The sequence below is a fragment of the Pinus tabuliformis genome, chromosome 9, assembly GCF_031772625.1.
Source record: "Pinus tabuliformis cultivar Carrire ecotype Pingquan chromosome 9, CPIR1, whole genome shotgun sequence".
Lineage (NCBI taxonomy): Eukaryota > Viridiplantae > Streptophyta > Pinopsida > Pinales > Pinaceae > Pinus > Pinus tabuliformis.
Genome location: NC_142307.1, coordinates 1,569,621,375 through 1,569,645,843, shown reverse-complemented (window position 1 = coordinate 1,569,645,843; position 24,469 = coordinate 1,569,621,375). Strand labels below are relative to the sequence as shown.

Here is a 24,469-nt window from a genome sequence, read left to right as displayed (position 1 = left end):
GTCAAGGACTAGAAGAGAAATGGATTTTAGGCTAGATATAATAGTTTAGGTTTGAGTTTTTGAAAATTTAGGGTTTTTAGGTTGCTGGATCAGAGATGAGAAAAAAGAAATTAGGTTAAGGTTTTAAAGGTTTGCAGTAGCAGGCATAAAGAGGAGCAAGATATCAGTGCCTTGTGATGAATCTGAGAATTTGGTCAGTGTAGTATAGGGTCTGAAAAGCTTATAAAGTCATAATGAACATTGAATTCATTAATCTAGAAGAAGAAATACAGAGACATGATTTTCCACATAAACAGAGATTTGAATATAAAGAATTTTGCATATATCACTGTAAGGAAAATCACTGAGGAAAGAAAAACATGTTAATAGATATGGATTCATTCATAAGAAACTGGCATAAAAAAGAAAAAACATCACAAACTCACTGCACAAGTATTCATGAAAAATAGCTGCAACTGCTCCTTGATTAACTATGTGAAAGCATAAGATACAAGTCCTCTCCTCTGAAGTCCAACCCTTATCTCTCAATGAGAAATGATACATATAGACTCAAAAAAACTGTTTCCCCACCTTCAAGGGTCGAATCCCTAAGTGGTGGAATGGTTCCCAAGAATCTCTCAACCAACAAGAGAGAGTGAGAAGGTAAAAAACAAGCTCTTCTCCTAGACTTTGATTTGAGTTTTGTTTAATTTATGAGGCCTAATTAAGCACAAAAACAACCTATCATGCTAATTTATTCCACAATTACATCATCAAGACCTTAAAATATCAAAATTACATCACAAAACCAAGATTTGGTGAAAATAAGCTGAGGAAGACTGCTACAGGCATAAGCGCAACACATTTTGCCATAAGTGCAGCGCACTTAGTCATAAACGCAATGCCATCTTGAAGGAGGATTTTGGAAACCTTTTTGAAGTAAAATTTGAAAAATGAGAGAACGATCAACTATAATTTTTTGTCTAGTTTCTAGAACAACTTCAGTTTTTGAAAATTACCCAAGGGAAGGCCTTCAAAAATTGATTCTCCCAAGGTGACTCTATAAGTGCAACACCTGCTTCAGAATAGTGGCAGAAAGTGACTTTTTGACCTGTTTTTTTGGCTTTTTCTCCTAACCTGTTTGTTGAAATGCTTCAAAAAGTAGATATTTGATAATTATAGGTGATTATCTATTCAAGCATAAAACTTTTTTTTCATTTGGAGGTTTGTAGAGAAAGTGCAGCACCAAGGCACTAAGCTTATAGCTAGGTCAAAATTCTGGACTTTTTTTGCAAACATAGGCCTGAACAATGGAGCGATATATCTATAACCATAACGATTTTTGGAAACCTGAGAGACGTGTTTGTAGCTACGAATGTTGTGAAGAAAAACCTCTCTCATTGTATGGAAATTCATTTTCATTTGCTTGGAATCCGTGCCACAAAAGAATGACTAAAACAGGAAATTGACTTGAATTTTTTTTATTTTCTAACATAAGTCTCCAAGAAAGTTTCATATCTCTCAATATATGATACCTGTGTAAAAACTTAAGGATTTTTTTGCCCCTTCGTCTATTATTTAAAAAACCTCTTTCAATTTTGTCAAGTTCATCTCCATTTGGTCAGAAACATGCTTTGAAGCAAAACCGTCCCTGTGTGCCACAAATGACCTCTTGATGAGTTTGTGAGGCACTGATCTCTTTGATGTTAGATGGCTCAACTCTTTAGACATGTCCTCCATTATTGTGCTTCTTATTTTCAGTGTGTGTGGCCTTTGCTTCCAAGGTGAAACCCTAGCTCACTAGGAGGAAGAATTAGGGTTTAGTTCTAGGAAAATACGGGATTTGATAGCTGTGAGGAAATTAGGGAAATGAAAGGGACAGGGGATTGGTAAAATTTTGGGAAAATTTGAGAGGATAGTGAGGAATTTTAGGGAGCTAAGGAAGGTGAAATTTTCAAATTTTGGTGAGGGGAAGGGGTAGGAAAGTGAAAAACATAACCCTAGCCTAGGAAAGTGTCAAAAGTATAGCAATAGGCTAGGGTTTGTGGGAAAGTAAGGGAAATGAGAGGAATGAGAATGGGAAAAGCTTAAGGGAGGTATATGGAGTATAGGTGAGGGTGTTTGAGCATAAAAAGTAGGGTTTTACCACAACAATGAAGTAAAATGACTAGCAGACCAAAAGCGTAGCAAAACCCTAGGAGAGGATGATTGACTGGCTCTCACTGAGTAAACTGATGAAAGGAAGGATGAAGGAGGAGTGAATGAAGTTCACTTACTTGCTAATGATGTGATGGACTTGTAATTTGATACAGAAAGCCTCTGTAATGAATGATTTTGCTCCCTTTTCAAAAGCGCAGAAAGGATGGCAAAAACATAGTGAGGGAAAAAGAATGATACTCTAGAGGAAATTATTTAATCTTTTAGGGGTTGGAATGCACTTTGGATATCATTACATAACACTTTTACCTATTACTACTCCCATAATGATGACCTGGATGATGTCATGACTCCTTTTGGACGTTTTTTTGACGACTTGACCTAATGATGACATATAGTGGAGTATGAAACTGATGATTTGGACCTTGAAACATGACTAACCATGAGATGATGACTGAGATGGTGATCAAGACACTTCAATGATGACTCATCACAATGAGTGATGGCATGACTCATATGACAATTTGACCATGAAATGAAGGGAGTAGTAACATACCTAGACACACTAACCAGTGACCAAATTTTTATTTGAAATCCTATTGAACCCATAAGAATTTGAATTTGAGACCCTCACAAAAACCTTGTAAGAGCATATTTGATCACTGGTGACTGGCAACACTGACAGGCACTAACAGTTTAGACCTACACTCAAAATTGGCCCTCCAAATTATTTGACTAGAGTTGAGCCATCATAATTAGAAAATTAGTCAAGGAATAACCTTTTAAGCCAAATTTACCTTTAAAATCAATTTATTTGGAAATCTTCCTAAGATAAAATCCAAAAATATTTATTTGGGAATTATTCCTGACAGAAAATCTGAATTATTTGGAATCATTCTTAAAAGTGGCTCTAAAAAATATGCATGTGCAATCCCCAAGCTAAGTCTTGAATCACATAATTATATGGCCATGATTTCTCTTGATGACTAACGTGCATTATATTTTGTCTTATAAAAGAAAGGTTTTTGGTGAGACTTGATGTTTTAGTTTGAGAAGTAACACCCTTATGCCAACATTTAGCTAAATTCTAGTAACCTTCCTATTGTCCTTTTTGTCCTTGCTTGAGAGGGAAAGCGTTTTCTTTACTATATAATTGAGATATTTCCTTAAGTGTATCCTAGTAGATATAATTGGATCAACCTACTATCATTGTTGGAAATAAGGGTGTTGGAAACTAAACTAACTGAGTACCTTGTAGTTGGAGCACATCCACCTACTTGTTTGTATCATAGACTTGGTTTACCTGTAGCTGAGAAATGTATTGTTCAGATCTGGTCCATTTTCAACGTTCTTTTCATGTCACAAACTTGGTATACCTATAGTTTAGAAAGGTATTTTTCAAATTCGATACATTCACTACAACAAAAAAGGTCATTTGTAAGGGTCATGTCTGTGATAGACCTTTAATGCCCATCACCAATGTCGCATATGATGATGGTCCTTAACAAAGCGATGTTGTAAGTGTATTTAATGATGGTCCTTTAAGGTTTGTCACCAAATCCATTTTCAATGACACTTTTGGTAAGGGTCATTAAAGGCCCATCACTAATTCTCTTTTTGGTGACACTCCTAGTGATGATCTTTTATTGACCCTCACCAATTCTATTTTTGGTTACTTTTGGTGACGGTCAAAAAATATTTATCATAATTGATCTTTACAATGAATTTTTGATGACGCCATGTGCCTGTTACTATATTTTTTTTTTCAAAAGATAACGATTTAAGATCATTATTATGGAGACTTTTTCATTATGTGTCCAAGTCCATAGTGGTTAGAGTCAATCAATTTGTTAAGAAGTAATCAATGTGTATCATTTCCCTCAAGTAATGAGAATAGAGTTTTTCTATGAGCCAACACATGATTCATCTCTATTAGGTTTATTATCTAGCAAATTCCCTTTAGATAAAGTTACACTAGTGTGTGTAGGAAATATATTATTTAATACATAATCAAGCTCTGTCAATTCTATTAATGAGAGAGACCTAACACTCCTCAACAATCCTGGCACACCTTAAAATTCTTTGGCACACACTAACATTTCTTGGCACCTCACATGTCTTGGAACATCTTTGTACCTAGAACATCTTGCCATGACTAGGATGCCCAAGCACATGTTGGCATGCCTTAGCACAACATAGCACTTTCCTAGCATGTGTCGGCATGCCCTCTAGTCCCTAGCATGCCCTGGAACACCTTCGTATGCATTGACATACATTAGCACTTGTCACATATTGACACTTGGCATGTATTGGAACCTATTATTAATTTTCCTAACATGCCCCTTTTGAAAAAGATAAAGTCCCAACTTATTAACCCTCTTATCTGTTGATTTCCTTTCATTTTAGATTTGTTCTTGCTTTTATTGCCTTGACACATATTAAAATACCCTAGCGCTCTGCACATCCTAGCATGCCTTAGTACCTGGCATGTCTTGGCATACCTTGGCACATGTTAACAAACCCTAGAACTCCCTAGCACATTCTATAACTTCTTGACATGCCTTGATATTCCCTAGCATATCTTACCAATGCTTAGCATATGTTGTCACTCCCTCCTTGGAATGAAATCTAGCACTCATTGACACTCCCTGACACACCCTAATGTTCATTCACTTCCATGAATTTTGACCTAGTTCTCCCTTGTGATGTCCTAGTACTCCCTAACACTCCTCAAAATGCATTATCACTCTCTAGCACACCTTAGCACTCTTTGACATGCCTTGCCAGTTCATAACATGCATAACACTCCTTGACACATATTGGCACTTGGCACGTGTTGGCGCTTGGCAAGTCTTAGCATGTATGGAATGCGTTGAGATGCCTTGGCATGATTTGACATGGTTTAATATTAAATTTATTTGAGATCAAATATTGGAAAGTAGATGAGAAAAAACAAAGGAAGATTTGGCACTTAGAATTAGAAATGGAGTTTCTTGAAGAGTCTCATGATTTGATTTTCTCAATCAGTGGTGTAGGCTTCTCTAAATCTACGGATCTCATTTTTGGTGTAGTCAATTTTATGGAAATACCATGCAAAGTTCACAACATTTGCTTAAGAAGCACTGCCCACCTATATAAATTATATAGTTTATCAGAGCTTCGTAGTGACAATGTCTGCATTGTCGATTGTGAACAAATAATAAGTAGAAATATTAAAAAGATTTATGAATAATTAAGTAAATGAAAAATAAAAAATGGATCTTACTCGGGACAAGCAGAGATATATTTGATACAGATTGCTCATTTTTAAATAAATTCAAAACATATTAAAAATATATATATTTGTATATAAAGAAAGATTTCTCGACTTTTCTTTAAAATATTTCTTATTGCTCTGCACTAATGTGGCATGTTTTACTAAAAATATGAATTAAAATTGGAAAAGATTTACAATTGTGGAAGCATATGTTTGTGTAAAAATTAACCAATATCCAAATTGAAAATACAAATGAGATTTTAATTAATTTAATATATATATATATTAATCAATAAAATATTTTAAACTGTACATCTTATTTGGTTTCCAACATTCATTATTTTCTATTTTTTAAAAAAATACTTATACTTTTTAATTTTTTATAAAAATTCAACAATTCCAACTTCATAAGTCGTCTATTTTTACATTTTATAAAAATTCAACAATTCCAACTTCATAAATCTATGAGCGTCTCTTTCTACATTTTGGGCCTCTCGTGGTACATTTTAGAACCATTGCTAATATACTGTACCTTCTTCTCTACCACGTCCATATATATATTTTTGCCCACAGTCCATATATTGCCGCTGGTGCATTGTGTCGATGACCTTTAAGTCGGACAAGAAGAAGTGGAGCGATCCTTACATCCCCACCGAAATCCTCTCTGTGATTGGATATCAGAAAATATGACTAAATCCGGGTCGGAAAATGAGGAGGTCTTGAAGGCAGCAGAGGCTGCTCTGCAGGAATCCGGAGAGACCGTCGTGATGGCCGTCAGGGGATCAAAGAACAGAGGGATCTGGGGCGTCTCCGGACGCCTGGCTCGTCACATGTCAAAACCCAGGGTTATTGCTCTTACCAGTAAGTCTCTCATCCTTAAACTGCATTTTGCCTCTGTTTTCTCTTCATGTCTGTGCGACACTGCTTCAATTGATCGCATCGTGGAAACATCGGAATCTTTTGAATTGAGTGGGGTTTAACAAACGAGCTATCGAGAGCTCCATCTACTTTCTCTTCAAAACAGAACCGAGCTCCAATTTGATTGCAATTATTAGCAGGATCGAGACAGCTTAAAATGTAAAATGTCTCAAACCGGTGAAAGTCAGTTGGAAACAGGTTAAAAGGTTTTTCAGGATGGAAATTTTGCAGGTTTTGACTTATAATCCTTCGATAATAAACTCATCCCTCCTTCCCACGGTAGAATTTATGAACGATAATTTGGTTGTTGGAAGTGTGGAAAAGATCCTTTATTAATTTGCCAGTCAATCTCTGGCCAATAAATCGGCTGAAACTCAAACAATTGCCTGGACCAGTGAAAAATTCGCCCCGCTTGAAGGATCGCTGAGTATTTTAAAAAAGTTTTGGAGCTTTTAAAAAATTTCTCGAGTTGGGCGTCAGTGTCGTTTATAAAGCATCCTGCCCTAATTTCTCGATCTTTTTCTTGCTAATTTCTACGATTTTAATTTTTCATTTTCTGTCCTCATTGCTCACTGCTTTATTTTAAAAATCATTAAACTATGCATTTTCTTTTAGCTCGGGGATTGTTTATGGAGTTTTTGAAAATTTTCTTAATTTTTATTTTTTTGCACCCTTGCTGAATCCCAAGTTTTCAACACTGCTCCGAAGTAATAGGATTTCCCTGCTAAAACATAAGAGCTGATTCTATATAATGGACATCTACACGTCTCAGATGTTGGTCTTATGCTGGATATTGATTATTCTTATAGAATATTCATCCATTTATAATCTAGTTCAACTCTGTTTTAGCAAGGAGGAGGAGTAGATTTGAGGTTCATACCTCATGAACCATTAAGTGAAGTGAAGCCGAGTTGGAGAAGTCTTTTGTGAAGTATTTTTTGAGCTGAGGAAGGGTTTTTTGGCATACTTTTTGAAGGTTTTTCTGTCTGTTTTGGTTATAGTTTTAAGGAGGCCGAGTTCAACCCTGATGAGAGGCCAAATTGTGTTGAAGCTGACGTCTCTTCCAAGAGGCCGAAATCTGATCTGTTGAGAGACCAAGGTCTGTTCTAGATGTCGAGTTTTATTGAAGCCGAGGTATGTTCCAAGAGGTCTAAATCTGTTCTGTTGAGAGGCCGAACCGTAGCCGAGCTATGTGTGCTGTTTTAGAGGAGGTTGAGCCCTAATTCATTAAGGCTGCCTAAACATAAGTGACACCAGATTTGTCAAGGTTAAGTATGAGCCGCCGGATTGGAGCCTGCAAATTTGTAGGTTGTTGCGTACAAATGATTGGTGTCCTCATCTTCTTGACAGTTTGGAGCTTGCAATTTTTGTAAGTTGGTGCTTACAGAGGATTAGTGTTCTCACCCATGGTTGTAATAAATTGAAGGTTGTTTGAAAAGCATTCAAGTATTTCTTCTTCAAGTTTGAATTTTCACTTTAATCTTGGTGTTTATGCATCGTGTTGATGATTGATTATGTGATGATGTTTTATTTTTAAGATTAATAAAGTGAAAAAAATTTAAATCTAAGTGATACTGATTCACCCCCTCTCAGTATCACTGTGTATTTACAACACCTTTAGCCTCATTAGCGGGTTCCTTCTTGCTTAATAGGTGCTTCTGTTAGTGACATCTGGCTACGTAGTTGTCTACCATGTGTCGACTTTAGCACATCATCCACTAGGAGCAACGCACAGGTTATGTGGTGGCAAGTTGCAGTTTAGGTTGGGTACATATGCGTGGATGATACCCCCTTTTAGCCGATCAACTGAGGCTCCATACTTGTTGACTCCATTGCCCACTAGATAGACACATTGGATCAAGGATCATTCTTTAGATCATAGTCTTCATGGTACATGCATAGGTTTTGATCTATTTTGGCTGTCACAGGTTGTGAGGCTCCATACTTGTTGACTCCATTGCCCACTAGATAGGCACATTGGATCAAGGATCATTCTTTAGATCATAGTCTTCATGGTACAGGCATAGGTTTTGATCTATATTGGCTGTCACAAGCTGTCATTTGGGGATACAATTTATAGAGATCATTAGGTTCTCAACATCCCTCAAGGGGATGCAATATCATTGAGTTGCCATTGTTAACCGTTATATTTGACCCCTTGCAAATTTGAAGTGTTAATGACCAACGAATTTCATTAGGCTAGAGGCTCAGAGATGTTCAGATACAACTTTACTGGAGCTAGTGGTTGGTTCCCATGGAGTTCAACTATAGTATTGGTTCAATTTTAGTGATGCTATGGTTGTTTAGAAACAAATTTTGCACAGATTGGAAAAAGTTGCTATTTTTAGCAATGTGCCCCTCCCCCCCCATTTTTTAAAAGACATGGTTAGGGGACTCGCATGTTAGTTGTGATGGTATATTTGAGATTCGTTTGAGCTCGCGATTCCAATGAGCTACTTTCAGGCGACATGCAATATAGGGCTATTTTTGGTAGCGGTTACATGTCAGAGTTTGTCACATATTTGGACTCTTGACTGAAAATTGAGTCCAATGGGATGGTTTCATAGATAGTTATATTTTTAGAAATTTTCTCACGTCAATTCTAATGGCTTATTTGAACTCCTCTCTGAAAAATGAGTTTGATGAGTATGATCTTGTGGACATGCAACATTTTTTCTATTTTCATTAGTGATCATGGAGGGGTGCCACGTGGCAATATCCACATATGTAGCAACATCTGGTTGGACATGTGGCAGCTTGTGTGTGAGAGTGACACATTGTAGGATTTGGATACATGCATGAGCTGGAGTGAGGTTGTGAGTCATCTAGGTTGGATTGGGTGTGTTAGTGAGTTAATTGGGTCACTTGAGTGTGTCAATTGCGCACCCTAGTTCGCATGCATGGTTCTAGGAGTGACTTGGCATTTTCTTGAGTTAACTAGGTTACATGCATGCATCGAAGAGTCTAAGAGGTTTTCTCTTGAATTAACTAAATGCACACGTTCTCTTTTCTTCACTTCATTTTAGTTTAAATCTTTGTCTTTTTAGTTCCACCTCAGTGAGACTAAATCCATTCCAACCTCGCCCACGCACATGGCCTTATCCTTCACTTCGCCCCTAAATTCACTCCACCTCACTCTATTCCTTTTCGAATTTAACACTAATGTATTTCCACTTCACTCATCTAGCTCTTTAGTTGACTAATGCACACCTCTACTTGCTCATGCACATTACTCTCTTATCTCCATTCATTCGTCACTTCACTTCACCAAATGCCTACATCATCCATGCGCATGGTTGGTTTCTCTACTTCATTGCCACTTAACTATGATAGACTCTCCAGTGAGTTAATGTGCATTGATACTCTAGGATATTTCACCTTGTATTGACTCAACCACTCCCCAATTTTAATTTAAAGTGCTTGACACATTACTCTACTCTTCTTTGGGATTACAAGATTCACACTCATTTGGACTAAAAGCAATTGCAGTTGGATGGCGAGTTCACTCATCAATGCACATAGGCTACTCTTGCAGGAGGAGTTAGACCTTTCTTTAGGATGAAGAGATCATTAAATATAGGTGTTGGCTATTGGCCCAAGGTGGGGATCTTCTTTAGTCGCAATAGATTATTCTCTGTTTCTCTTGATTTCTCCTTTTTCTTTTCTGACTTCTACTTTGCAGGAACACCATTATATTGGTTCTATAGCCATCTTCTTGGCACAACCAGCTTCTTGGTTTTTATACAATAAAACTCGGTTTTGCTCTTATTTGGTTCTTTGAGTTTGTTGAGATTTTGATGAATTTTTGTGCTATATCTTAGAAGTTCTTAAGCCTTTTTCTTGGTAACAAAACTGCCATTAAAAGTGTTTTCTTTCTTATGTTTTCTTTTGCTATTTGAAGCTAACATTGAAGATAATTCCATTTCTTTATCTACCAATTATTTTACAACCTCTTTGGCCAATTAGTTGTTGGTCCAAGGAAATTATTGCATGCTTGTTTCATGTGTTTGTGTTGCATATCTACATGGAAAACATTACATGTGAGGCTAGGGACACCCCGTTGTGGATGGCAAGGACCACTTGTATGGAGAGAAGAGTTTGCATGTGACACTATAGGGAAAGTTGTTTTGGATGTTGCACTGGGATTTTCCATTATAGATCTAGCAAGTTTTTCACCTTTCGAAGGGGTAAATTTCTATGCTAACACAAAGTCATAGCTATATTCCATGAACGTGATTTGGTTTGTGGTCATCCTAAAATCATTATTTCATAGAAGACTTATAGGTTTTGCTAGACATGAGTTTGTGGTCATCTTTAAATTATTTCCATTTGTGAGCACTTTCAATTAGCAGAAGACATCGTCTTCTAGCCAAATTTGGAAAAGTTTTGGGCACTGCTGAGCCTCAGAGCCGAGTTCCAGAGTTTGTGATCATCCATAAGCTACCATTTATTAGAAGATTATAAAAAAACCACTAGATTCCAAGAGCACATTCAATGATTGGCAGCTGTCCTCATCGTGATGCTTGGACTCACATACACTCCTTTGAAGCTAGGGGGAATATTAGACACCTAATCTATTAGGATTATGGTAAGGAATATGAAATGTTATCGGGAATTCAAGAGACATTGGAAGAAGAATCCTATAGTCATAAACATGTATTTATATGTGTATCATTTTAATATGCAATTCACACTTATTTCTCAATTTGCATAGTCCAACAAATTTGTAATGATGTAAATATTCTAAATTTTGCTAAAGACCCCAAGGAAAATATTTGAGAAGCAAACATTTGCCATATTTTCATCAAAATATTGTTTTTCTTTTGTTCTTTTGTCCTCCTAACTTCAATGGCTTTCTATTATGGTTTTGATATGCATAATCTGTTTAATCTTCCTTTATGGAGTTACATGATTAGCTTATGTTTTTTTGTAAGCTAATAGTTGATTCCTTTCATTCATCAAAAGAGAGTTACATCATTCAATCCATATTTCCTATCATCAGACAAGCAAGGCCTGCCCTGTGGGCAACCAAGATTTACCCATCTGTATCCAAAATATCCAGTCCAAAATTTCAACAAAATCAGAATTTTCAATCTCACCAATGAGATGATAATGTCATACCAAAACACTAAAACAAGTAGCAACAAACATACTAAACCAAAGAAAAACATAGACTAAGATTCATAAGAGGTGACTGGTGCTAGGTCCTTCGCACTTGAGCCAGGAGGAGCTCAAGAAGTAGCAAGGCAAGGTAAATGCCTGCTCTATGCGTGCAAGGCATTTGTCCATCTGCTCCATGTGGAACCTCATATTCCCCTGCTCTCTTTTGACGTCTTCAAGGTTAGCGAATATACCATACTGGTTCGCTTGCCACTCCATCAAGATTCTCCCCATCAAAGATTTCATTTTCCAGCAAAGGAAAAGAGCCTGAAGGTATTGTTTCCTGCGTCCTTTGGTGTGGCTAGGATTCAAGGCCAATTGTACAAATTCATCCACCAACTTTGAATCAAACATAGAGTGTCTGTCTCTGGCAACTAGATTCTCAAGATTTCTCAACTCAGTATGGACCTCTGCTGAGGTGGACTCGTGAAAGGTTTCAACTGCTTCCCTTGCATGGTCTTGGTCTCGATTGCGACATTGGGGGCCTCCATTGCCTCCCACACCTCGTCGGCTATGCATACTCTGGTGTTGCATGGATGCTGGCAAGTAAGAAATAACAAATATATCCCACAACACCCCCTAGGCTTGCTGGATAGGCCAAGTATCTTTTACACCACAGGTTAGTAGCATACTCCCAGGCACTGGCACCAAGCCAACATTGGACCAGAGCCACCTTGGCGTCAGAGCCACTATATTGCTGGAGACCCTTCCCTCCTTCCAACTAGACTAACTAGAGTTGGCCACCTTCACTCTTTCGAGCTCCAAGGCAACGAAAATGTTGAATGCCAACCACAACTGCGTATAAGCTTTCGTGGAAAAAGACTCCAGTACCAACTAATAATTCTAATTGCAATAGACTGGTGGGAACCCACAAATATGTTGAGCCCCTGATTGCAGACCGTAAGATGTATGAGAACCTCGAAGGCCACCAACCAAACTGTCTGAGTGCGTCACAGTGTCAGGCTAGAAATATGTAGAAAAGAAAAACAAACACCATGGCACAATTCTTCGAGATTGGGGGGCAAGAGTCTGCCAACCTAGTCAACTTCTAAGATAGGAATTTTCGTGAGAACCCATCCAAACCCGCAATTGACACAAAACTCAACAACAAAGGACACAATAATCTTCCTTCTATAGTTTATATTCTCATATAATGATACCTTCTGAACTTCGACGAAAAAGAAAGTAGCTCCAACAATAACCCTATAGAGCCTTCTCTAGATTCCTTATGGCGCACGACCCAAACTAGAAAGGGATAGACCAGTGCAATCAAACTATAGAAAAATCTAAGGAGAAGGTTAATTACCCAAATGAACTCGACCTCGACCTTCCATGGACACATGATAACCAAGCAAGTGAATAGTTCTGGCAGGGAAATGTGGCACTGCAACAAAAGCCTTCCAAAATAACCACAATCTATGCGCCCCGTTCAGAGAAAGATTGGCGGTAGGGAGAATTTCCTTTTGGTCCCTGTCTCCTGCAGATCACAGGCCTCGACAACCTCAGCAAAATACCCATTTCGCTGGCGGGATAAATTCATTCTAGCAGCTTCCACATCTCCTTCACAGGCTGACTAGACGCGAGCCTTCACATGGGAATGCATGCACAGAGGTGGCCACACCACCCCCTAACATTAATGCCCTTCAATATCAGCTTGCCCGAGGTGGTGGGCATGGATCCCCACCGGGCTACTTGCCAAGGATCTCATCCCCATCTGGGATACATGATTAGCTTATGCTATACTCGTTAGCTTAATAAATACTGGGAACTATGTTGCCAGTACTCGTGAATAATATCCATGTTTGTTGTTAACCTCGTTTCCACACTTGCAGTTTTGTCCACATATCTCAGATTTTATGAGGAACAAAATCTTATCAATAATGACAGAACTTTGGAAGTGTGTATGGCATGAAATTATCAAACATTTTTAAATGCATTTTACCAGAGATTTCATTAGATGTAATGATGCAGAGGAGGAATATGATCACATCATTTGGTATATTGTATTTCTTTCTTTATCTTGGTGTGCATTGGAACATGGACAAACGAAAAGCTTTTGACAAAGTAGGACAAATTATCCATGGTGAAGGCATTGCTGTTCCCGTGTCATATCCTGTGCCCACTTGTAGGAAAGTTATTTCCCCCCCATTTCTGGTACATCGATTTGCTTGTTTCAGTTATTGAACATTGGTTTGCTGTTATTTTGTTGATGTGAGAAGAGACTGTCCCAGTTTCAATGCACAAAGGACTAAATCTTGTGACTTAAAAAAGGAGTCTCTTATTTTGTTTATACCATTGAAGTTATAACAGGAAACTTTTCTCGTTTGAATGCATGGTAAAGTAAGGCTTGTAACTATAATAGAACCTTTTTATTCTGTTATGCCAGTGAAATTGTTTTATAGTTTCTGTGTTTGCTTGCTCAATTACTTTAACTAAAAGGTAACTTTTGGCAGCAAGGAGCTCCAGTACAGGTCAGAGAGCGAAAGCTGACCTGCATGTCTTCAAGCATTCATCTGGAGGGGCTCTTCAGGTAATAGTCTCAAGCTTCTCCATATTCTTTCTAAAAAATAGTTATTTATTAAGTTGTCCTATGCAGACACTTTTTGAAGCCATGATGACATCTTATGATTGGAAGCATTCTCACATCTTGCTTTTATATTCCCTTATACCTCGATAGTAAATACAACTGAAAGCCACTTTGTTGGAAGCATTCTCACTTCTTGCTTTCATATTTCCTTATACTTCAATAGCAAATACAACTAAAAGCCACTTTGTAAGGGCTTAATTTTTTTCCCTTTTATAAAATTGTTTTAGTGTTTAGTGGCGTGCCTATGCACAGGGAAAATAATCTATCCTGTTAAATTTACTTAAAGACAGAAAACTTGAAAAAGTCTCAGCTATTTCATCACTATCAAAAGGTGTTTGGAATTGGTTGATTTCTTCTTAGTGTGTTCAGATTGGTCAATAGAAAACAAGTTGGCAACTTCTAAAATTTTGGAGCACCTCAGCATATACACAACATCCCTGGTGAAAAGAAAAGATTCAGATCCAGAGGTAAGTCACCTCTCGTATGTTTTATGTGGTAAGATAGGACGTTATGCTGCTGAGTGTTCTCTCAGTGAAGATAATTATGATGAGGAAGAACTGAGAAAAAGGGTCTTCAAAGGAAAATCTTTGAAAAAGAAAAATCTCTACTCCAAAGATAATGATTTCTCCAAAGAAGAAGAATATCATTCTGATGATGATAGAAGAGAGATCCTATTTTTAGGCACAGATGGAGAATCCAAAATAGACAAATCAGAAGAGCAAAAAGAAAAGGCAGAAGAAGAAGGCGTTGAAGGCATAGTGGATCTTGAAGCAGAACTCATCAATGCATTAGAAGAGATTGATAAACTCAGGAAGAAGAACAAAAACCTATTCAAGGAAATCATCTTCATCAAATTTGAAAAAGAGTGGAATAAGTGTTGAACATTCAGCTAAAAGAAAAAGAAGAAAACTGTGAGAAGCTTGAAGCAAAAATTGTTTCATTAAGGAAAGAGCTCAACAAAAACATGAAAAGCTGTCAAATCCTAGATGCTATTGTCAGCTGTCAAAGACCAACATATGACAAAACTGATCTTGGTTATATGGGTGAGACTTCATACAAAGAAGATGCAAATCCCAAGTCACTTGGAAAGGAAGTTGAAGAAAAGGCTTGAAAGCTCCAATCTCAGCTAGAGCAAGAACAAAAGTCAGGAGGAGTCTGGAAACACTGCTACACTGATGCTCTCAAGAAGTCCATTCACAATGCAGGCAACAATATGATAAGGGACAAGGACCAGCAATCTTCTCCAAAGCAGAGCAACTCCAAAATAACTATTCCATTAAGGCAATCATACACAACCAGGTATCAAACTATTTTTCTTGGTCACTATTTTTTACTAAAAAATTTTTGACATCAAGCAAGAGAGTGTAAAGCTTATAATATTTATGAAAAAGGTTCTCATCAAACCTCTAGGAATAAGCTTGTAGACAACAGAATCAGAGATACTGATGGCTTCAATAACAAAAATCATAATTCATTTGCTCCATTATCCAAGTATAGTATAGAGTGTTATAGATGCAACAATTTTGGACATATAGCATGAGACTGTCCTACAAAATCAAGAGAAGGGTTTTGGAAGAAGAAAAAGGAGGAAATGTGAATTTTGGAGACGATGGATCTGCAAAAATCGCTGGAAGAGGTATTGTAAGCCTTGACAAAGGTAGGGCTAAAGCACAAAATATTTTGTATGTTGAAGGACTCAAACATAATCTTTTAAGTGTCAGCCAGATGTGCAATCAAGGTTATGATCTCACTTTTCGTGCTAAAGATAATGAAATAAGGAAAACTAATTTAGGAAGATTAGTGGGATGAGCGATAAGTACTCCAGGCAATGTATATACTCTGGGATCTGGATTGGTCCACCTTTCATACCAACTTTCTTCATCTTCCCGATGAGGGCTAAGTTCTAGCTCTTCTTCACACCATCTGAAATAGTTTCTAGTCTGGTATCCCCCTGGATAAAATCATCCAAAGCTTCCTAAAAATGGGAAGCTTCTCACAAGCACAAACTTTTTGAATGAACAACTCCCAAGATGAGGAGAATCCATTAAAACTGTTAATTTTAGGTATGCTCTATGCTTAGAGCAATTTACTTCAATTTTTCATTTTAGCCCAATGACAATATTCAGATTAGCAATCACATCAGCGTGATAGTAAAGTGCAGATAGAACATAAACATAAACATCAGAAAACAAGCCAAGACAAGAGGAGACAAGATGTGGTGCCAGCCAGGGACAAACGGCGATGTGGGGAAACCCTTGATCAATTCTTCTTATATTCTTCAATAGTTCAGTAGAGAGAGAGATAGTACAAATACATTTGAAGTCAGCACTTTGACTTGCCAAGATAAGAGATCAGACATTAGAGATCTTCTTGATGAAGATGATACATGAGGTTGTAGATCTGATGACAAGGACTGCAGATCTGAACTCAGGTGAAGGCATACTTCTTCAACTGATACTCCAAGGTGATCCCATCACCATGCTGCATCCAATCATGCTGGATCCAATCATGTTGCATCCATCATCGCGCTGCATCTTCCAGAATGCTGTCCTCCTCCTGCAGTACTAGCAGTCACTGTTTCATCAACTCATCAACTCATCTTTTACTCAGACAACAATGTAGGCCTTCTAAGACTACAATGTATCAAGGTGGGACACCACCTCTGCCATGCTGTCAAGACTGATACAACAGCCTTAGCTGCTGGCTATGGCCTACGGCCTAGCCCAGCAGCAAGTTAAGCAACAATCAAAAATGTCAATGAAGCAGTATTTACAAGGGCTTGACTTTGCTGTCAGCACTGTGATTTACCAACCATGTAAACAGTCCTAGGAACAACCTTCTAACACAGTGCTGTCATCATACTTCTTTTACCACGCTGCCACAAATTCCACGCTGTCCTTTCAGGCCTTGATATATTGATAAGGCTTCTTCTTATCTGTGGATAGTAGCCTTCCCGTTTGACTGCGACTAGGGCAGATTGTGACAACGAATTAGGTCACCTTCTAGTCTGTGATTGGGGCTAAGACATCTCCTTGCTGTGTAGACAGGGACTCTTGCTGCATATAAAAGCTCCCTTTACAGCGACTAGGTATCTTCTTCCTCTGCAGCTAGGAGTCTCCTTTAGAACAGTGTATACAGCTTTTCTATTAGACCAGCATTTAGGCCTTTCCTTGCTACGATATGGAAGCCTCTTTCACTGCATTAAAGCCTCTCCTTCATGACAGCATTAGGGTCTACTTCCATGACTGCGTTAAGGGCTAGGGCATCTCCTTTAGGGCAGCATATAACCTTTTCTTCCATGGCTGTGATTTGATCTTCATTAGGGTAGCATATTAGATTAGGGCACTCCTTCTAGATCTCTCTTTCATCAAAACCAAAACAGAATGAAGAGAGAGATCACAAGAGTGTGAGTGTGTCTAAATGACATGAAGACCTTTTCGATTTATAATAAAATGTGGAGGACAAGTGGGGGTAATTTGGTTGTTGGCCAACCTTGATGAATTGTCACATAACACAAATAAATTCATATCTCCATGAATACCTGTCGGAATCGGATGATCTTTAGATCAATCCTACACCTCTCGACGAGAGGAATCCAAGGAAAATATCAGCTGCCATAAGTAAGTAGACCGACTTGGAGTTTGGCCCTAGTTGCCAATTTTAACACTCCCTCTCAACTAGGGAGAACTCCATCTGCTAATCCATCTGCCAGACTGTACTATCTTTGCCATCAACGCAATGCCCTGCGCTGCTCTGCTTAACTATGAAGAAGAAGAAGTGATCGAGAATGTATGATACCATTCTCTACTGACCCGAAGTCAGTCCCATATAAAGAGATTGTCTCATACCACTCTTATTGATTCGAAATCAGTTCCAAATAAAGAGAGTGTATCATACCACTCTTACTGACCCGAAGTTAGTTCCAATTGATCCTAGATCAATATCATCCTAGCATAGGGAGTACAGTAGTAACACGATGCGTCCATCGGTACTACTATGGTCCTTATCCTCATTTCGCTACTCATTGGCCAGATGAGAGGTACTTCCCATGAGTCCCGTACTGCATGGGTAGGATGTCTCAGTAGGAGAACGACGAACCACTCATCTTGCCTACATGTCGCCATGGGGTATCCCAGGGGAAGGCTGAACCACTCACCCTGTACACAACAAATCACTAGGGGAAGGCTGAACAACTCACCCTATGATTGTGTCTCAGCAAGAGAAGGATGAACCACTCATCCTGCCTACATAGCAGACCACTAGGGGAAGGCTGAACCACTCACCCTATGGTTGCTCATTGCTCCAAGAAGTACCCCCAAGCCCCTCGGAGCTCCCAGAGCTCAATGTCCATATCATATAGGACCTTCAGGAGAGAGTCTCTCCACGACTCCTAGTCGTTCTCAGAAAGTCAAGAATTTGACCTTTCCCAGGGGCTTCATTTGAATATCGGCGACCTGCACATCAGTCCCAGAGTGATGGAGCCTTCTTGCTCCCCATTGTACCATATCCCAGATAAAGTGGTACCTGATGTCTATATGCTTGGAGTGATCATAGAACACGAGATTCCTCAACAATCAAATCCCACTCTGGTTGTCACAGAAGATCACGGTGGTATCCAACACGTGTCTTAACAGCTCACTGAAGAGCTTCTTCAACCATATAGCTTCATAGGAGGCCATACTCACAGTTATGTATCCGGCCTTAGCGGTGCTCAAAACAACCGAATTCTGCTTCTAGCTCATCCAGGATATCAAAGCAAAACCCAAAGAGAACCAACATCCATAAGTGCTCTTGCGATCCTCCACACTGATTGTCCAATCATCATCGAAATAATAATGCAGCCTCACAGCTCCAGCAAGGTATCTCAGCCCATGAGTGATTGTGCCTCGAAGATATCTCAGAAGATTCTTGGCACCAATCCAATGAGGCTCAGCCATATGTTGGTTGAACATGCTGATTGCAAAACATCTATCTAGATGGGAGTTCACCAAGAACATCAATGCTATTATAAGTTGACGAAACTCAGAGGCATTTCCCAAATCAGGTCCGGCAGCACTACCACGTAACTTCTTACAGTTAAGCTCCATTGGGGTAGTCACGAGCTTGTAGTCCACCATTTCAAATTCGGAATCCAAATTCCTCTTACTTTTGCAAATGAGAGGGTCTGTACCTGCTAGAAAAAGATCGTCCACATAAGGTCCCAGTATGAGAGGTCTATCATCCACAACCTTAAAGCAATGGTTTGGATCAACTTCACTCCTAGTGAATCTCAGCTTCATCATATAGCTGTCAATCCTCTCACTCCAAGCTCGAGGTGGTTGCTTTAAATTATAGGGAGTTTTCTTCAACCTGCATACATGAGATTCCCGATCATGAATCTCAAACCCCTCGGGTTGTTCCATATTTGTGGTCTTGCTTTTACATGAGGGGAATGGTCCCCTTGTAAGTATTCCTTCGGTACATCTCGGACATGTAACTTCATGCTCTTCTTTGAATTCAGGAATCCCTGTCACCATCTGTCTCACATCGGGTAGGGCCTTACATTGAAGATGGGCAAACCTTCGGTGCCATAGAAGAGAAATGTCACACGACATGGTCCCCAATGGACTTCTTGCAACTTGATACAAATTGCCAACCCTGAACCCAAGAGTATAAGCATCTTTAAAATTCCTTTTCCAAACACGTACCTTTCCATCGATGAATGTCACTTTGAAACCTTTGACTTCTATTGCCAAAATGGACACCAAATTCCTTTTGAGATCAGGTACATAAAGAACTTTTTGTAAGTGAATCGAGTTACCCTCATCCAATTGAAGAGTAACATTCCCTACACCCTTTACGAGATAGGTGGCATCGTCTCCAATGACAATCTCCAAGTTTGTTTCCTTCTCTATCATATTAGAGAGCGCTTCCTTGTATCCAGTGAAGTGCCTTGAGGCACCACTATCAATAAGCAAAGAGTCTAGAGGAGAAGTAGTGGAGATGGCTGATATAAGATAATACTCCTTTTGCTTATCAAAAACAACATTTGATTCTTCATCCCTGGAGTGTCTTGCTTCCTTGGAGGGTCGACCATTTCCTTGAAGTCCTGAATTCCTTTTTCCTTTGCCATTGAACCTGTCATTGGTGATTGCTCTTTCACTCTTGCTTGGGCTTTGTCTTCACCTTAACTTTGATCCCATGTTAATTTTAGGTATGTTCTATGCTTAGAGCAATTTACTTCAATTTTTCATTTTAGCCTAATGACAATATTTAGATTAGCAATCACACCAGCATGATAGTAAAGCGCAGATAGAACATAAACATAAACATCAGAAAACAAGCCAAGACAAGAGGACACAAGATGTGGCGCCAGCCAGGGACAAACCCCAATGTGGGGAACCCTTGATCAATTCTTCTTATATTCTTCAATAGTTCAGCAGAGAGAGAGATAGTACAAATACATTTGAAGTCAACACTTTGACTTGCCAAGATAAGAGATCAGACATCAGAGATCTTCTCGATGAAGATGACACATGAGGTTGTAGATCTGATGACAAGGACTGCAGATCTAAACTCAGGTGAAGGCATACTTCTTCAACTGATTCTCCAAGGTGATTCCATCACCATGCTGCATCCAACACCATGCTGCATCTTCCAGAATGCTGTCCTCCTCCTGCAGTACTAGCAGTCACTATTTCATCAACTCATCTCTTACTTAGGCAACAATGTAGGCCTTCTAAGACTACAATGTATCAAGGTGGGACAACACCTTTGCCATGCTGTCAAGACTGATACAACAACCTTAGCTACTGGCTATGGCCTACGGCCTAGCCCAGCAGCAAGCAATCTTTTAAAAACCGGAACCGGTGACCAGACCGGTCCACCTAATGAACTGGGTTACTGACCGGAATCGGTCGAACTGGGATTGGTTAGGTCTAAATGAACCGATTTTAAAAAAATACATTAAATAATTAATTTCTAATGAAAAAACTATTTTTAAGATTTAAAACCATGATTCCAAGCCAATAGAGACAAAATATGCAAAGATTGCTCATTTATATACCATGTAAAGGTGAATATATCAAAATGGCACCGAGTGCAATACATATCATCGACAAAATACATAAGCAATGAGGCTCTAAATGGCCTTTAGAGTGCAAAAACAAAGCCTACAAACTATGGGGCCAGTGGCCTACTACAAGACTCAAGTCTACATATATGATAATAGTGATCAACATTATCACTTGAAACTTCTCATGAGTCATCATGATCAAACTCTGTTGGTTGAGTCTTGACTCCCAAACTTTGTAGTCATAAACTTCTCTATTGGTTCAGTGACTTGAGTCTCAAACTTCTGAAGGTATTCTGCCCTAATATGCCCTATTATTTCATTTGGTGCTCCACATGGCTTTACATGGCCTCCTATCCTAGCCAAGTGTTGCTTGAACCTATTAATACCCCCCTTTCAATGGATTTTTGGCAATATTTGCAGATCATTTTGCCATCAATCATATCACAATGAGCCCATGCAGTATCTCTGGCTTTTGGAGGCATGATGACTACTACTTAGCTTAAACTCTGCTGTTCCACTACTCCAGCAAAAACTCAACACTCTCCAAGCTCCCAAGCAAACTCACAAACACTCCAAATGAGATGTGTGAGACAAATGAGAGGGAGAAGGGCCTCTTAAAGGCTTGGAGAGGGTGTTTTTGGAGGGAAAGGACCCTTACTTTCCCTCCAAAAACCCTAAACCACCTTGGATAAGCTGTTGTGTGGGTCCTCCGCGAGCATGGCAGGTAACCGACCGGTTTAGGGCGGAACCGGCCGGTTTGACCACAAATCGACTGGTTAGGATCGGTTACGGTCCATTTCTCGCCATCTAGCCTCCTAAACTGGGTTTTTGCTCTAGTTCCAACTGGAGGGCCTGCTAACTGGCCGGTTAGACCGGTAACCAGTTAGCTAGGCCAGTTTTTAAAACTATGGCAGCAAGTTAAGCAACAATAAAAAATGTCAATGAAGCATTATTTACAAGGGCTTGAATTTGCTGTCAGCATTGTGATTTACCAACCATGTAAACAGTCCTATGAACAACCTTCTTCCTCCTCTTTTACTTGCTTCGTCCCACAACTGCTGCTACCACCATTGATGGTGCTCTTCACCAGATCTCGCCCCATCTCCTCCTTTTGCAGATCAACCCACATATGTTCCCAATCTGGCAGTTTTTCTTTGCCCAGGATACTCTGGACGAAAACTTGCCACTCTTTGGAATTGCTGTTCAGAGCTAATCGTACAAACTTTGTAGGCTAGGGCACTGACCCTACTGAAGACGGCTGATCCTAGAAATCCTAAAACCTAGTAAGGAAAGGGTCTATAAGCTCCCCTTTCTGCATCCTTGTGCAACTCAACTTCTCCTCAAGATACATCTTCCGCTGCTCAGAAGACCCTTCTTACAGCGTAGCTAGTGCTTCCCACATTTGTTGGGTAGTATCTTTGTCAGCTACGTGAGATATCACGTGATCTCGAACCCCATCGAGAATCAGCCTCTTAGCTTTCGCCATTTCCTTCTTGTATTTCTTAAGAGGATCTGCATTTGCGGGTAAAACTACTACACTATCGATATAAGTCTTGAGATCATGTTCATTTAGAAGGTAGGGAATTCTAGCTTTCCAGATCACATAGTTGGAGGCTCCGTCTAACCAATCATGATCTCTCAACCCAACTGATGCCATCTTTCTGAAAATGTCGAACTCCTCTTCTCCTCTGTGCAACTGCTGCCCAACTATTCGCACTCCCTTCTGTAGTCAAAAACTCCGCACACAACTACTGCTGCTTTGCTAGGAAAATTCAAACTTCTTGGCTAGAAGTCCCCTGAGGAAAGAATTCCTTTAGTGTGTGCTTTTTCTTCCTCTTGACGCTATTTGCACTAGTAAACCGCTACAAAATCCGCGTCCCAGCTGAAGATCTGCTCTGCAAGGGAACTACTGCTACTCCCTCTGCCTCTGGCACTCTTTGATCTGAAAAGTTTCATTTTTTGTCGACTCACTCAGAGAAAAACTTCCACGAAAAATTGACCCTTCTGGCCAAGGAAATACGCTGTCCCTGGGGTTTCGAATTGTTGCCTACGCAGAAATTCGAACCTCCTTCTCCTCTTCTGCTCTGAGCTCTCCGGCTTACGATCAGTGGTCTGATACCATGTGAAAATTTGGTTAACCCGAATCACTACTGCAACAACTGATTAAATTTCTCCTACTTGTTAATTTTTGAATCAAGTTATTTACAGTGTTACACAATAAACATTGAAATAAAATCTAGTACAACCTTCACAATATAAAATGCTGTGGAAACAAAATATTGCACAGGAGAGAGATAAACACACACATAATTACACCATTGTTTTTGGATCAATGTCCCCGGAAAAACCCAACTTGGGAAAACCGTGCAGCAGCTGAGGGTTTTATTATTATGCAATAGTAATCTGAGTACAAATCTTTAGATGCCCAAACTGGCAATCTGATACAGAGAATAAATTGGCAAAGAGGTAGTGAGAAATATTCTCACACTGTCACTGACGATCTGAATATGATCCAGGCTTTGGATGGCTAGCCCCACGCTGCCTCTATGCAGTCACTGTGCTGTCACTGCGTTGCAGCCTCTAGGAACTGCGTCACCCTTCTTGCTGATCGTTTTGTTGATTGGAACTTGACTCTCTGGCTCTTTGGTCTCACACCCCGACTTCCGACACTAGATCTCAGCTGCTCCTAGCAAAATTACAGACTCCCTCTGAAGCACTGTGCTGCCTCTTTGAACCTCTCGTTGCCTTCTCTGCCTTGCACTCTCAGAAACTGGAAAAATCCCCTCCGGTGTACTATCCTTGATCCTCATTGCAAGAAGATCACTCGATCTCTCTCCGACAACTTAGCGTTGCTACTCTTGAGAAATTCTATCTCTAGATCTCACTATCTCAATGTGTCCTCCAAGTCCCCATCAAGCTCCTTTTTATAATCTCTCGTTGGAGCACCAACGACCAAGATTAAAACATAATCAAAGGCCAAGATTAACTGGGAGTTGATCCTCGTCTTTTTCTAGAAGATTCACACCAGATTTAATTAATACCCTTTAATTAATCACATTTCCTAAGTTTAGACCTAGGAATACATTAAAAATGATTAATTATTTTAATTAAACCATCTCTAGGTGGAATTTTCCCAAAAGATTTATGGGTCTTGGAGAATGCATGTGTCTTAGCCTCTTTGCAAAATCTCGAGGCTAGAGCGCATCTGATGCTACATAAATCAACACAAGATTCATTGATAGAGGCAGATTTGGATGCCAGAGATTAGGAGCAGATGGACCAATAGATGTGTTCAGGACACATGAACTAAAAGGTCTGTGTGTGGCCACCATCAAGTAGGTCAGGTGCTGTCTTGTTC

The 24,469-nt window shown here is 39.3% G+C and overlaps 1 protein-coding gene across 2 annotated transcripts in view; it reads left to right on the top strand.

Annotated features, from left to right (window-relative positions):
- The first annotated feature begins 5,885 nt into the window (after positions 1-5,885).
- The window catches only part of LOC149154629 (exocyst complex component SEC3A-like), a 283,578-nt gene continuing 264,994 nt past the window's right edge, over positions 5,886-24,469 (top strand). Inside the window, exons 1-2 of one of the 2 annotated variants that reach the window (XM_089440389.1) lie at positions 5,886-6,253; positions 13,924-14,000. In XM_089440389.1, the coding sequence (XP_089296515.1) occupies positions 6,079-6,253; positions 13,924-14,000 (252 nt within the window). In that variant the 5' untranslated portion in view covers positions 5,886-6,078. The remainder of the gene's footprint in view (positions 6,254-13,923; positions 14,001-24,469) is intronic. The other variant, XM_089440388.1, reaches the window with a different exon arrangement.